The following is a 13319-nucleotide window of genomic DNA, read 5'->3' as shown; positions in this document are numbered from 1 at the left end:
GGAGACGTTGCTGCTGTCAGGCGAGCGGCAGACGCGGCGCAATAGCCCCCCTTTCGCTTCCCCGGGTCGGATAAGAGTGAGATCTTCTCTTGGGGTGGGGGGCAGGGGTGCCAACTTGAATTAAACGTGGAGGGGGGGGAGAGCAGGAAAGTCCCGCTCCACATAACCGATCACAAGATGCAGGGCATGTACGCCATTTGAATGGCAATGCTCATCAACTTTGGGAGAGCCTCGCCACCTCAAATATGTTATGGGGGCGCAACAGGACTTCGGCCCCTAGAAGTTGGCTCCTTTGAGCCCCCTCCTCCCCAATCGCTCTGCCGAAATACGCTCCAAAACCCCCCAGATAGGCCGCTGGCCGCCAAGTCTCATGGCGCCCTGAGCGAGGGTCTCTCCCCAACACCGCCACCTCGAACTGCGTTCTCCCGGCTACCCGAGCGAACCAGCGGCAGGACCCCGTTATGGGCCCCCCCAATATTTTTTATAAGTGGGCGCCCCTGAAACCCTTGCAAAGCACCAGGAACCCCTGGAATCTTGCACCGCTCAGAGATTGGGGTGGCTTGCAACATTACGTTCTTTTCTCCCTGTCATTGTGCCAGTCAAACTTGCAGCCTCCCCGAAACTGGATTCAGTTTAAAAAAGAAAAGGAAAGCAACTGCAAATAACATATTGTCTGAACCTTGCAACATTTCACAAGAGCACAGAGCGTACTGCCGCAGCTTTGAACTCTGTCCTTTCGTCTTTAATCTCTTGCTATCTGTAAGCACTGCAGAAAGTTACAACTTGTAAAGCAGGGAGCGCCTTTGGGGTGAAATGAGATAAGCTATCACAAATACCTAGAAGTAAATTTATGATGACAATCCGGGGCACGTAACCCTAGTTCTGCTCAGGGCCAGATTTAGATTTGATGAGGCCCTAAGCTACTGAAGGTAATGGGGCCCTTTAGATGTCCAGCTGTCCTTTGACAACAACAAATTGTCACTGGTTTTTTTGTGTTGACAATAATAATAATAATAATAATAATAATAATAATAATAATAATAATAATAATTTGTTATTTGTACCCCGCCCATCTGGCTGGGTTTCCCCAGCCACTCTGGGCGGCTTCCAACAAAGATGAAAAATACACTAAAATGTCACATATTAAAAACGTCCCTGAACAGGGCTGCCTTCAGATGTCTTCTGAATGTCAGGTAGTTGTTTATCTCTTTGACATCTGATGGGAGGGCGTTCCACAGGGCGGGCGCCACTACCGAGAAGGCCCTCTGCCTGGTTCCCTGTAACTTGGCCTCTCGCAGTGAGGGAACCGCCAGAAGGCCCTCGGAGGTGGACCTCAGTGTCCAGGCAGAACGATGGGGGAGGAGATGCTCCTTCAGATATACTGAACCGAGGCCGTTTAGGGCTTTAAAGGTCAGCACCAACACTTTGAATTGTGCTCGGAAACGTACTGGGAGCCAATGTAGGTCTTTCAAGACCGGTGTTATATGGTCTCGGCGGCCGCTCCCAGTCACCAGTCTAGCTGCCGCGTTCTGGATTAGTTGTAGTTTCTGGGTCACCTTCAAAGGTAGCCCCACGTAGAGCGCATTGCAGTAGTCCAAGCGGGAGATAACCAGAGCATGCACCACTCTGGCAAGAGTGGTAATATGGTAATTTATGGACCTAATAGGAGACTGCACAACACAAGACACTGTTGCTGTATGTAGGTTTTATTTTATTTGTCTTTTATCTTATATTTTGGAAATGTACATCCAGGTTTTTTTCCTTTAAATTTTTTGGGGGCCCTCAAGGGAGTGGGGCCCTAAGCTATAGCTTGTTTAGCTTATACGTAAGGGACGTGGGTGGCGCTGTGGGTTAAACCACAAAGCCTAGGACTTGCCGATCAGAAGGTTGGCGGTTCGAATCCCCACGACGGGGTGAGCTCCCGTTGCACGGTCCCTGCTCCTGCCAACCTAGCAGTTCAAAAGCACGTCAAAGTGCAAGTAGATAAATAGGTACCGCTCCGACGGGAAGGTAAACGGCGTTTCCGTGCGCTGCTCTGGTTCGCCAGAAGTGGCTTAGTCATGCTGGCCACATCACCCGGAAGCTGTACGCCGACTCCCTCAGCCAGTAAAGCGAGATGACCCCAGAGTCGGTCATGACTGGACCTAATGGTCAGGGGTCCCTTTACCTTTACCTAAATCCAGAACCAGCTCTGCTCTGGGTAGACTCATTGAAATGAATGGACATGGCTAACTTAGGTCTGTTAATTTCACAGAATCATAGAATCAATGGGTCCCAATGATCATTTAGTCCAACCCCCTGAAATGCAGGAATCTTGAACCCACAACCTTGAGATTAAGATGCTCCACAGCAGCAAGAATACTCATCGCTAAGTGTTGGAAGACACAAGATCTACCCACTCTGGAAGAATGGCAGATGAAGGTGATTGACTTCATGGAATTGGCTGAGATGACTGGCAGAATCCGAGACCAGGGAGAAGAGTCGGTGAAAGAAGACTGGGAGAAATTTAAAGACTACTTAAAGAAATATTGTAAAATTAATGAATGTTAGAAAGATGTTGGATAGAAACTAAGCGGTTTCCAGCTGTAATGATTTAGGAGATATGAAAAAAGGATTATAAATGGGTAAAAGTTTAATGGTAAGGATTTGCTGAACTAACAAACTGAAATGGAATACAAAGAAGGGAAGTATGAGGAGGTCGGAGGAAATAAGGGTATGGAAGTTATGTTATTGAAAATTAATGTGTGTTTTTAACTGCTTATTATTTTGTATGTTTATTTTTTATTTTTTATTATATTCAAAAAAATTTCTCAATAAATATCTTTTTTAAAAAAGAGAGAGATTAAGATGCTCTACTGACTGAGCTATCCTCTGAGATAAATGGGTCTACTCTGAGACGGGCTATTCTGGGACACAACCCATGGATGGATTTAAAGTTTAATACTTGTCTATTTCTCATCACTTGTTGCAGCAATATTTTATCACTTTTTTTGGGGGGGGTTAGCGCAGTGAACACTAATTGCATTTCTACTTTATTGCAGAATCACCTCATGCAGTGAATTGTTCTCTTTTCCCCTCGCCCCATTTCCCCCCACAGCATTGCAGTACAGTGGTACCTCGGGTTAAGTACTTAATTCGTTCCGGAGGTCCGTTTTTAACCTGAAACTGTTCTTAACCTGAGGCACCACTTTAGCTAATGGGGCCCCCCGCTGCCACCGCGCCGCCGGAGCACGATTTCTGTTCTCATCCTGAAGCAAAGTTCTTAACCCGAAGCACTATTTCTGGGTTAGTGGAGTCTGTAAACTGAACTTTCTATGATTCTATATGGTGTTTCCTGCTTGGCAGGGGGTTGGACTCGATGGCCCTTGTGGTCTCTTCCAACTCTATGATTCTATGATTCTATGATTCTAAGTGTATGTAACCTGAAGCGTATGTAACCCGAGGTACCACTGTACTCATTTACCTTGTTCTCCCAACACACACAGCACAGGACTCGAATATTTTGTTGTTTGGTGCTAAAAATAAACTTTCAGGCTTTCTCCTGCTCCTCCCCCCCTCTTCCTCCCCAAAAAATCATCTAGGAAAGGCTTTCAGTCACCTCTGGCATACAGAATTTCTTTTGCAAAACTTTTTGCCGGTGTCCGAATGGACATAACCTTTGGGGGCAAGGAAAAGGTAAGAGTTCAGTCACCTAGGTGAGGTGAAGCAATCACAGACAGCCTTTTGCAGCCTCCTTTGTTTCCCCAGTTGTGTAACAGTTTCAGATGGGGTGGGGGATCAATTTGGGGGAGGCTGATGGTTCGGCCTCTTTGCTTAAATGGGTGGCTACCAAAATAAACACTGATTTCCAATTAGAACGCGATTCCGGAGGAGGGAAGATCAGAGAGCATTTGGTTGCGTCCTCCATACACTGTGCACTGCCACGAACCAGAGCTGGGATTGGGATGGAAACCTCTTAGATCAGTGGTCCCCAATTAATGGTCTGGGGACCCCTGGGGGTCTGAGAAATGCACCTAGGGGGTCCACAGCTGCACCCCTTGCCTCCCCCAACTAAATTTCTGTCATGTTTGCATGGTAAGATCGCACATTTTATGGTCTGTTTTATCGCTGTGTGATTTTTTTTCAATATAACGGCCAAAACCGGTTCTAAAATCACACCGCGGATGCTCGGGTTGCGAATGTGTTCCATGCGCATAGCTGTCAACTTTTCTTGCGAGGAATCTTATTCGGAATAAGGGAATTCAAAAAAAGTGAAACGTTGACAGCTATGTCTGTGCGGGAGGCACGTCCGCAACCCGCAGTGTTCGCAACCCATGCCTGCGCACACGCGGGTTGCGATTTGGCGCTTCTGCGCATGCGCGACCGCCGAAACCCGGAAGTTACCCGTTCTGGTACTTTTGGGTTTCGGCTGTCCGTAACCCAAAAAAACGCAACCTGAAGCGTCTGTAACCCGAGGTATGACTGTAATGGTTTTGACCCAGCAATACACAGCAATATATCGCTCCTTGCATGAGGGAGAGCAGGCCAGCTGATTTCAAGGCGCCACTGATATCACACGATAATGCTGCTTATCTGAGCCTCGAGCTGCTGCCTTCCCCTAATGCTGACAGAGAACAGGGCAGCTAATTGCAGCTAAAGGCACCGTGGCGCCACCTTCCCCTGGCACTGAGGCCAAGCAGCTATTCTCAGTCAGCAGTAAAGCGGCAGGTGATTCAGCGCCTCCAGGACTGCTTCTTCCCTCATCCCCATGCTTATATTTATAAAATTTCCGGTTCTCAAATCCATCTTTTATTGAGAATTTTTATGTTTACTTCTTCTTTTTTTTGCAATTGTAGAACTCCAAGGATCATCCAGTCCAGGCATCCCCAAACTCGTCCCTCCAGATGTTTTGGCACTACAATGCCCATCATCCCTGACCACTGGTCCTGTTAGCTAGGGATGACAGGAGTTGTAGTCTCAAAACAGCTGGAGGGCTGAGTTTGGGGGTGCCTGATCCAGTCCAGTCCCCTGCCATGAAGGAATTATCAGCTAAAGCATAATTAGAATTAAACATTCTTTTCCCACGATCCTTTGTTAATTGTTTCTCTCCGGTTGTTGTTGGGGTTTTTTTTGCCACAAATCTGGTGTGTTTATGTAAGGCACCCTGGAGGTTCTTTTACTTAAAGTTAATTAACTTTAGAACTAAATAAATAAATAGAATTGTAGAGATGGAATGGACCCTGGAGGTCATCTAATTCAACCCTTTGCAACGCAGGAATTATCAGCTAAAGCAGTGGTTTTCTTCCACTGCTGTGGCACCCTGGGGTGCCTTGAATGATAGTCAGGGGTGCCGTGGGCAACACTGGCCTCTGTCCCTCTGGGACAGGGGGGGGGGCAGCTTAGAGATCAGGGGCGGCAGCTGCGGCTGCACTCTCGGAGGGAGAGGGGAGAGGAGGCTAAGGGGACCCTCCACAATGGAGGGTGTTCAAAAAAAGGTGTGAGGCCGCCAGCTCTGCAGGCAAGGGGTCATATAACTGGGCTCCTGAGCCCCACATGGGTGCCACAGAAAGAATGTAGCAGCCGTGGATTCAAAAAGGTTGAAGACTCTTGAGAGTCCCATGGAGGAGAAGGGGACAAGGAGAAGGGGACGACAGAGGGCGAGATGGTTGGACAGTGTTCTTGAAGCTACCAGCATGAGTCTGACCAAACTGCGGGAGGCAGTGGAAGACAGGAGTGCCTGGCGTGCTCTGGTCCATGGGGTCACGAAGAGTCGGACACGACTAAACCATGGCTGTCAACCTTCCCCTTTTTTGCGGGAAACAGCCCTACTAGAAAAATTAACCAATAAACCGAAACTGACACGGGGACAAACAGAAGAAGACGCCTTTACCCCGGTATGGCTCCCCTTTATCACATGCACAGCCCAACAAGACAACGACAAAAATCCACCAACAGCATACAAACCGGGGATAGATTTTGAACCTTGGTCATCAAGGTCTTGCACGGCACTAGCTCACGCTACACGTGCAGAGCAGGCCTCCTATTCTCACATAAGGCTTGCACATTGTTAATAAACATTTCACTTCCAAGAAAACAGCAGAGCTGGCCAGCAGAGGAAGGGGGTAAAGTCCATAGCCCAGCGGGCATGCCCTGCTGGCATCTCCAGGCAGGGCAGGGAAAGAGTCGCTGCCTAAAACCGCCTGGAGAAATGCTGCCAGTCCGTGTAGGCAACACTGGGCTAGATAGACCAACGTTCATTCAGAAAAAAAGGCAGCGCCTAGGTTCCTTCGCTATGATTGGCCAGGATACAGTGATCGACATTTGAAAAAGCGCAGAGCGGGGAGGGAGGAAAACCCCGTCCGGCCCACCAATAGGGGGAAGCTCTCTAGCAGCGCAATGCTTTCTGGGAGTTGTAGTTTCCACAAGTGACAATAAAGTATTTCATGTCATTTCATTTCTGGAGCCGCTGCATCGTTCAGCGTGGGAAGGGCAGGAGCAGCCTTTCTCAACCTGTGGGTCCCCAGATGTTGTTGGACTACAACTCCCATCACCCCTAGCGAGCAAGGCCAGGGCTCAGGGATGATGGGAGTTGTAGTCCAACAACATCTGGGGACCCGCAGGTTGGGAACCGCTGCGCGCAGTAGCTCCGTCGTCCGAGCACCGGGACGACCGCTGGGGTGAGACTGGGGTGCAAAAGGGAAAATTAAACCCCAAGGAGAAGTGAGTGGGGGGGGGTTGGGGGGCGGAAATACCTTTTAAGCAGTTTTTAAAGAGAACGGGCAAGTGCTTTTTAAATAGGGATTATCTGACCGGGGGAAACTCCGTTAATTGCATCCCTATTTTACGCGTATGCAGTGGCGTAGCGTGGGGGGGTGCAGGGGGGCCGGCCGCACCGGGCGCAACATCTGGGGGTTAGGGTTAGGGGGCGCAAATCCACGGGTTAGGGGGCGCAAATTACTTGCCTTGCCCCGGGTGTTGACAACCCACGCTACGCCACTGCGCGTATGCCCTACTTTGCTCAAGGCTGCGTGCATGGCGATCTGCACCTTAATCCTCGCAAAACGGCCCTGCAAGGTAGGCGAGGTGTTCCTGGTCGCCCAGAGAGCGTCATGGCCATTGCACGGATTTGAACCCGTGTCCGGCCCTCCAGCCGCTTGTCAGCTGCGCTTGATGGCGCAATAGAAGAGTTTCTGTTTGAGTCATTGCTGTTGTAAGAAAGGCAGAGTCCAGCCTTTTCTCCTTATGCCACCCCCGGCCCAAGAAGGTATATTTTTTTTAAAAAAAACGATCCTTTCGTTAGATCATTCTTCGATGCGACGGCTTGGCTCCGTTCCTCTTGGGAAATGTTTTACAGTATATTATGTGAAATGCATAGGAAGGGAAGCCGTCTATAGCAGAACAGTGCAATGGCGCATTTATATCCTCAGGCAAACCGTTTTGAGGAAGGAGAGAGTACTATTATTGTTGTTGTTGTTGTTGTTGTTTAGTCATTTAGTCGTGTCCGACTCTTCGTGACCCCCTGGACCAGAGCACACCAGGCACTTTTGTCCTCCACTGCCTCCCGCAGTTTGATCAAACTCATGCTGGTAGCTTCGAGAACACTGTCCAACCATCTCGTCCTCTGCCGTCCCCTTCTCCTTGTGCCCTCCATCTTTCCCAACATCAGGGTCTTTTCCAGGGAGTCTTCTCTTCTCATGAGATGGCCAAAGTATTGGAGCCTCAGCTTCAGGATCTGTCCTTCCAGTGAGCACTCAGGGCTGATTTCCTTCAGAATGGATAGGTTTGATCTTCTTGCAGTCCATGGGACTCTCAAGAGTCTCCTCCAGCACCACAATTCAAAAGCATAAATTCTTCAGCGATCAGCCTTCTTTATGGTCCAGCTCTCACTTCCATACATCACTACTGGGAAAACCATAGCTTAAACTATATGGACCATTGTTGTCAAGGTGATGTCTCTGCTTTTTAAGATGCTGTATAATCAAATAAAGGTAAAGGTAAAGGGACCCCTGACCATTAGGCCCAGTCGTGGCTGACTCTGGGGTTGTGGCACTCATCTCGCTTTATTGGCTGAGGGAGCCAGCATACAGCTTCCGAGTCATGTGGCCAGCATGACTAAGCTGCTTCTGGCGAACCAGAGCAGTGCACAGAAATGCTGTTTACCTTCCCACCAGAGCAGTACCTATTTATCTACTTGCACTTTGATGTGCTTTCGAATTGCTAGGTGGGCAGGAGCAGGGACCAAACAATGGGAGCTCACCCCATTGCGGGGATTCAAACCGCCGACCTTCTGATTGGCAAGTCCTAGGCTCTGTGGTTTAACCCACAGCACCACCCGCGTCCCGTATAATCAAATACAAGCCATCAAATACAGTTTTCCCCTAACCGCCCCCCCCCCAAAAAAAGCAGCCCCAACTACGTCCAGGTAATTACATTAGTAATATAATCAAATCAAAAATTATTTCTACAGTTGCTGGTTTAAAAAATATCATTCCACATGCTCCCATGCGTCTTAGGTGGTTTAAATGCATGTTCTTTCTTTGGTGCCACCTCCTGGCCCAAAAAGTTTTGGTTTTTTTAACGATCCTTTCGTTAGATCATTCTTCGATGTGACGGCTTGGCTATGTTCCTCTTGGGAAATGTTTTATATTATGTGAAAGGCATAGGAAGGGAAGCCGTCTATAGCAGAACAGTGCAATGGCACATTTATATCCTCAGGCAAACCGTTTTGAGGAAGGGGAGAGTTTGCTGAAAAAATAAAGTCCTAAAGCGTTCAACGGAGTCGTACTCCCATCCACTTATCAATAAAGAAATAAGATTTATATTGTGAGGTTTATATTGAAAACCGCCAGGGGATCCTCGGCTGGTCGGTAGTATAGAAAAATAAGAATAAGAATAAGAATAAATAACTATTTACGCCTTTTCCTTCTGGATCCTTCCTTAGTGTGTTAAAAAACGTAGTGTGTTATGACTTCAAGGCAATTTATTTGTCTTGCATAAGCAACAGCTTTAGACACCAATGATTCTTTTTGAGTTGCATTGCTTCTTTTTCCAAAACTGCTCCTCATTTCCTCTAATGGTGGTTGAATTAATAATGACTTGCTTGAAACTCTCCAAGGGGATAAAAGCAGGGCCGGGTTTAGGTTTGATGAGGCCCTCAGCTACTGAAGGTAATGGGGTCCTTTATATGTCCAGCTGTCCTTTGTCAACAACAAATTGTCACTGCTTTTTGTGTTGAATATATGCTATATGGTAATTTATGGACCTCATAGATAGCTAAAGCCATTTGCACATAACAAAGTATGTATTTTATCAAAGTAATTGTTGAACTGAAATATAATTAAGAAGTTTATTAATAGTGAAATAATTATTAAGCTCTAACTTCAAATGATTTTTTATTCATAACCAACTTAATAATGCAAACACATTGGCATTTGGCAATAACAAAAGTTCATTTAGAAACACAAATTACAAAGACTCATAATCTAGTCTCTAGAAACTTGCTATAACATGAAATAATAATAGGTGATATATGATGCAAACTACTAATAATTATCAATGGCTTTATTAATATGAAATTAAGTGTTATAAAATGTACAATGCAATTGTAGTTAATACAAACAAGTGGGGCTTACATCATAGGAGCCTACACAACACAACACAAAACACTGTTGCTGTATGTAAGTTTTATTTTATTTGTCTTTTATCTTATAGTTTGGAAATGTACATCCAGGTTTTTCCCCCTTTAAATTTTTTGGGGGTCCCCAAGAGAGTAGGGCCCTAAGCTATAGCTTGTTTAGCTTATACATAAATCCGGCACTGGATAAAAGGTTCTGGACTCTGACTGAGAGTGGCTTTCCAGGGTCCGAGATCTTTCTCACTGCCTAAAACTTAGAATCACAGAATTGTCGAGTTTGGAAGGGAACCTGAGAATCATCTAGTTCAACTCCCTGCAGTGCAGGAATATGCAGTTGTCCCATACGGGGCTCGAACCTGCAACCTTGGTATTAAGTCCTTTTTGAACGAGAAGGATTAAACTCCGAAGCATGTCTCTTCCGTAACACTTCAAGAATATTTGTGCAGCTCCTTAGAAATCCCTGCAAGACTTTTTTCCCTTCCATTTCACAGCCTGTTGTTCTGTCTGCTACTGGAACTCTCTGTGTGTCTCTCTTTCTGAAACTATGTCTGTAAACGTAGCTGGGATAGCCAGTGGCGTAGCGGTGGTTGTCTGCACCCGGGGCAAGGCAAGTAATTTGCGCCCCCTAACCCTTAACCTGCTGCCGCTGCCAGCTTCTTCTTGCTGCTGCCTGGTCTGGTCTGGTGTGGTTCTCTCCCACGCTCAGTGCTGCGCTGGGCGGCCACTGCACTGTCCCTCCCCCAGATAGTCCCTCGCTCTCTCTCCGCACCGCACGCCTGGCACCCACCCCCTCCACAGTGGGCGGAGACCCGGCGGCTCGGATCGGATTCGCACAGCCAGCACTGCAGTGAGAGAGAGTGATTGAGCCAGGTGGGGCAGAGAGCTGCGAGTGCGAGCGCCCCCCCCCCAGATGTTGCGCCCGATGCGGCCGGCCCCCCCTGCACCCCCACGCTACGTCACTGGGGATAGCTTAGTCGGCAGAGTGTGAGACTCTTAATCTCAAGGTCATGGGTTCAAGCCCCACATGGGGCAAAAGATTCCTTCATTGCAGGGGGTTGGACTAGATGACCCTAGTGGTCCCTTCTATCATATCTTCTTCAGGGGAAAATCTGGAATTTTTTTCAGGTAGGTTAGGAACGAGTATCTTTCATCTTTTATCACTTCCTTCCTTGCAGTTAGCATGGCGTCCGGTTCAGAAAATCCTCTCCCTAGCTACGAGACGGACGACAGCCAAACCTCAAAGCTGATCAGAAAGTCCCGGGAATCTCCGTTTGTCCCAATTGGTAAGTTGCTCTGACACAGAAACATTTCGCCATTGCCCTCCTTTTGTGATCTAGGGAAGAAACGCAATTCCCCTCTTAGGCAATGGGTATAAACAAAGTCTTGGACAGTCAGGAAATTCCCTTGAGATGTTGCTTCGTTGTTGTACCCAGTACAGTAGAACTGAATTGAAGTTTGAATTGAATTGAAATACTTTATTGTCACTTGTACAACTTGTACACAGTGAGATTACACGAGCACCCCCACTCAACTCTCTTACTCTTAATTCCCCTTGTTTACTGATGCACATCCACCAAACCCGAAAGTCAGCTGCCCTGTTGTTATCTTTTCATTCAGCAGCCTAACAGCCCACGGATAGAAGCTGTTCTTTACCCTGTTGGCACGACTAATCGTGCTTCTATATCTTCTGCCCGAGGGCAGGAGATCAAGAAAGTGCCGGCCAGGGTGTGAATCATCCCTGAGAATTTTCCTCGCTCTCCTGAGACAACGTTCTTCCACTATTTCATCCAGCGGATTCATGGGACAGCCCATAATATCTTATGCTGTATTCACCACCCTCTGTAGGCACTTCCTATCTTCCATGGCTGGCAAACAAGGAATTCAAAAACCTTCTCACCCTCTCTTCCCCTATTCTAGGCATTTCGGGTTTTGCAGCCGTGGTGGCCTACGGGCTGTACAAGCTGAAGCACAGAGGGGACACCAAAATGTCCGTCCACCTGATTCATATGCGTGTCGCAGCGCAGGGATTCGTTGTGGGGGCCATGACCTGCGGTACGTACTGAAACGTGAGACTCCTGTGCCTTGATCTGCTAAGCGGCAAATAGCCTTTCCCTGAAAACCTTTGTTTCCGCTTCCCAAGGTACCGGAGAGGGTGGGTTGATGTGGGCTGCTCTTGTGCTGTGCAGGCTGTTTCCTGTGATCTGAGTGGCAAGAGCCTTCTATCAGGTGGAGGATCAACGTTCAAAGTTGGATTTAACTCTCCATTAGCAAAAAAATGATATTCATAGACTTGGCTGTTGGTTCTAATGAGCACAGCAGGTCACCCTTGGTAGGTCTGGCCCCATGAATCGGCTGCTGAGACTGAAAATCTCTGCCTTCCCACAGCCATCTACCGTATTTTTCGCTCTATAAGACGCACCAGACCATAAGGCGCACCTAGTTTTTGGAGGAGGAAAACAAGAAAAAAATATTCTGAATCCCAGAAGCCAGAACAGCCAGCGGGATCGCTGCACAGCAATCCCTCTTGCTGTTCTGGCTTCTGGGATAGCTGCGCAGCCTGCATTCGCTCCATAAGACGCACACACATTTCCCCTTTTTAGGAGGGAAAAAGTGTGTCTTATAGAGCGAAAAATACAGTAAGTTCCCTCCCCTCCAGGGCTTTTCCCAAGCAATCAGAGACTATGCCTCTGTGCAGCCAAGCTCTTCTCTGCCCTTTTCATGCCGCTTCTGGTTCTGGGAGTCAGAGGGGAGGGGAGCTTGTTGCAGCAGGAGGTGGAAACACCCATGACTCTTCACAAGCCTGAATCATCTCTGCCTCTTGGCCTCCCTCCTCTCCTGCTTCCGTCTCTGCCTCTGTTTTTGGAATTCTCTCTACCACAAATTCCCCCTGCTCACTAAGCCCCATTCCCTCTTCAGCTTGCAACACCTACTCCTCCCAGTCTTCTCCCTCTGACCACTCATCACTTCCCCACCATCACTCCCCGAGCTCTGAGCCTTCTTCCCGTCATGGTTCCCAAGCTGGTTCCTCTGCACCCATTACACAGAAATAGAAACAGACAAACTGATCCCTGGCAAAGTGTTCTGGACCTCCCCCCTCCACCCTGATTTTACCTTACAAGATGTGTGTCCCACATAGTAAGAATACGCAACAGATCACACTGTTAAATCTTACTTCCTCAGTAGGTTGTGATACCCACTGTTTGGGATCGGTCTTCCAGCAAGGATGTAGTTTTTGTGGCCGTCTCTTTCCCCAGTCAAAGAAAGACAGCTTTGAACTCAAACCCTCCTATCTAACACACCTTTCTCCCTCTCTCTCTTCCAGGTGTCATTTATTCCATGTATCAAGAATACTGGGTGAAGCCCAAGCCCTAGGAAGCAGTCAAGAGTTCTTATGTACCCTAGAGAAAGACCTCACTCAGAAATGGCGCTGCAATAACTACAACTTTGCACAATCTCATGCACAGTGTTAAACTCTACGCTGCCAGTGTGGCTCTGCATTAGGTTGTTGGCGGCAAAAGCGATTCCTCTCTCTCTCTCTTGAGTGTGACCATCAGTTGATAAATTTTCACAACATGCAACCCTTTTTCACTAAGCCTACCCAACACGTAAGGTACTCTGTGGCTTAGAAGTCCAGCGTTTCCTCTTCAGAGTTTCCTCTGGGTTGTGAACAAGCAAAGCAACAAAGTGAGGGATATTCCTGTGTTGG

At 47.7% G+C, this 13319-nt stretch overlaps 1 protein-coding gene across 2 annotated transcripts; it reads left to right on the top strand.

The window, feature by feature from the left end:
- The first annotated feature begins 6524 nt into the window (after positions 1 to 6524).
- Positions 6525 to 13160, top strand: LOC309515069 (HIG1 domain family member 1A, mitochondrial-like). Of its 2 annotated transcripts, none has more exons than XM_082192685.1 (4): positions 6525 to 6656; positions 10789 to 10896; positions 11531 to 11665; positions 12936 to 13160. In XM_082192685.1, the coding sequence occupies exons 2-4, from the start codon at positions 10794 to 10796 to the stop codon at positions 12983 to 12985; spliced, it is 288 nt and encodes a 95-aa protein (XP_082048811.1). In that variant the 5' UTR covers positions 6525 to 6656; positions 10789 to 10793; the 3' UTR covers positions 12986 to 13160. The 2 variants fall into 2 exon arrangements, with proteins under 2 accessions (XP_082048811.1, XP_082048812.1); XM_082192686.1 differs by lacking the exon at positions 6525 to 6656 and adding an exon at positions 6679 to 6699.
- The last annotated feature ends 159 nt before the right edge of the window (positions 13161 to 13319 follow it).

The sequence above is a fragment of the Podarcis vaucheri genome, assembly GCF_965113315.1.
Source record: "Podarcis vaucheri genome assembly, chromosome: 12".
NCBI classification, from domain to species: domain Eukaryota; kingdom Metazoa; phylum Chordata; class Lepidosauria; order Squamata; family Lacertidae; genus Podarcis; species Podarcis vaucheri.
The sequence above is the reverse complement of the archived record's forward strand: the minus strand, read 5'-3'. Positions and strand labels throughout refer to the sequence as shown.

Coding starts and splice junctions, on each gene's coding strand:
- LOC309515069 (XM_082192685.1), top strand. CDS start 10,794: ATGGCGTCCGGTTCAGAAAATCCTCTCCCTAGCTACGAGACGGACGAC. Junction 10,897..11,530: donor ATCTCCGTTTGTCCCAATTG/GTAAGTTGCTCT, acceptor CCCCTATTCTAG/GCATTTCGGGTTTTGCAGCC. Junction 11,666..12,935: donor TGTGGGGGCCATGACCTGCG/GTACGTACTGAA, acceptor TCTCTCTTCCAG/GTGTCATTTATTCCATGTAT.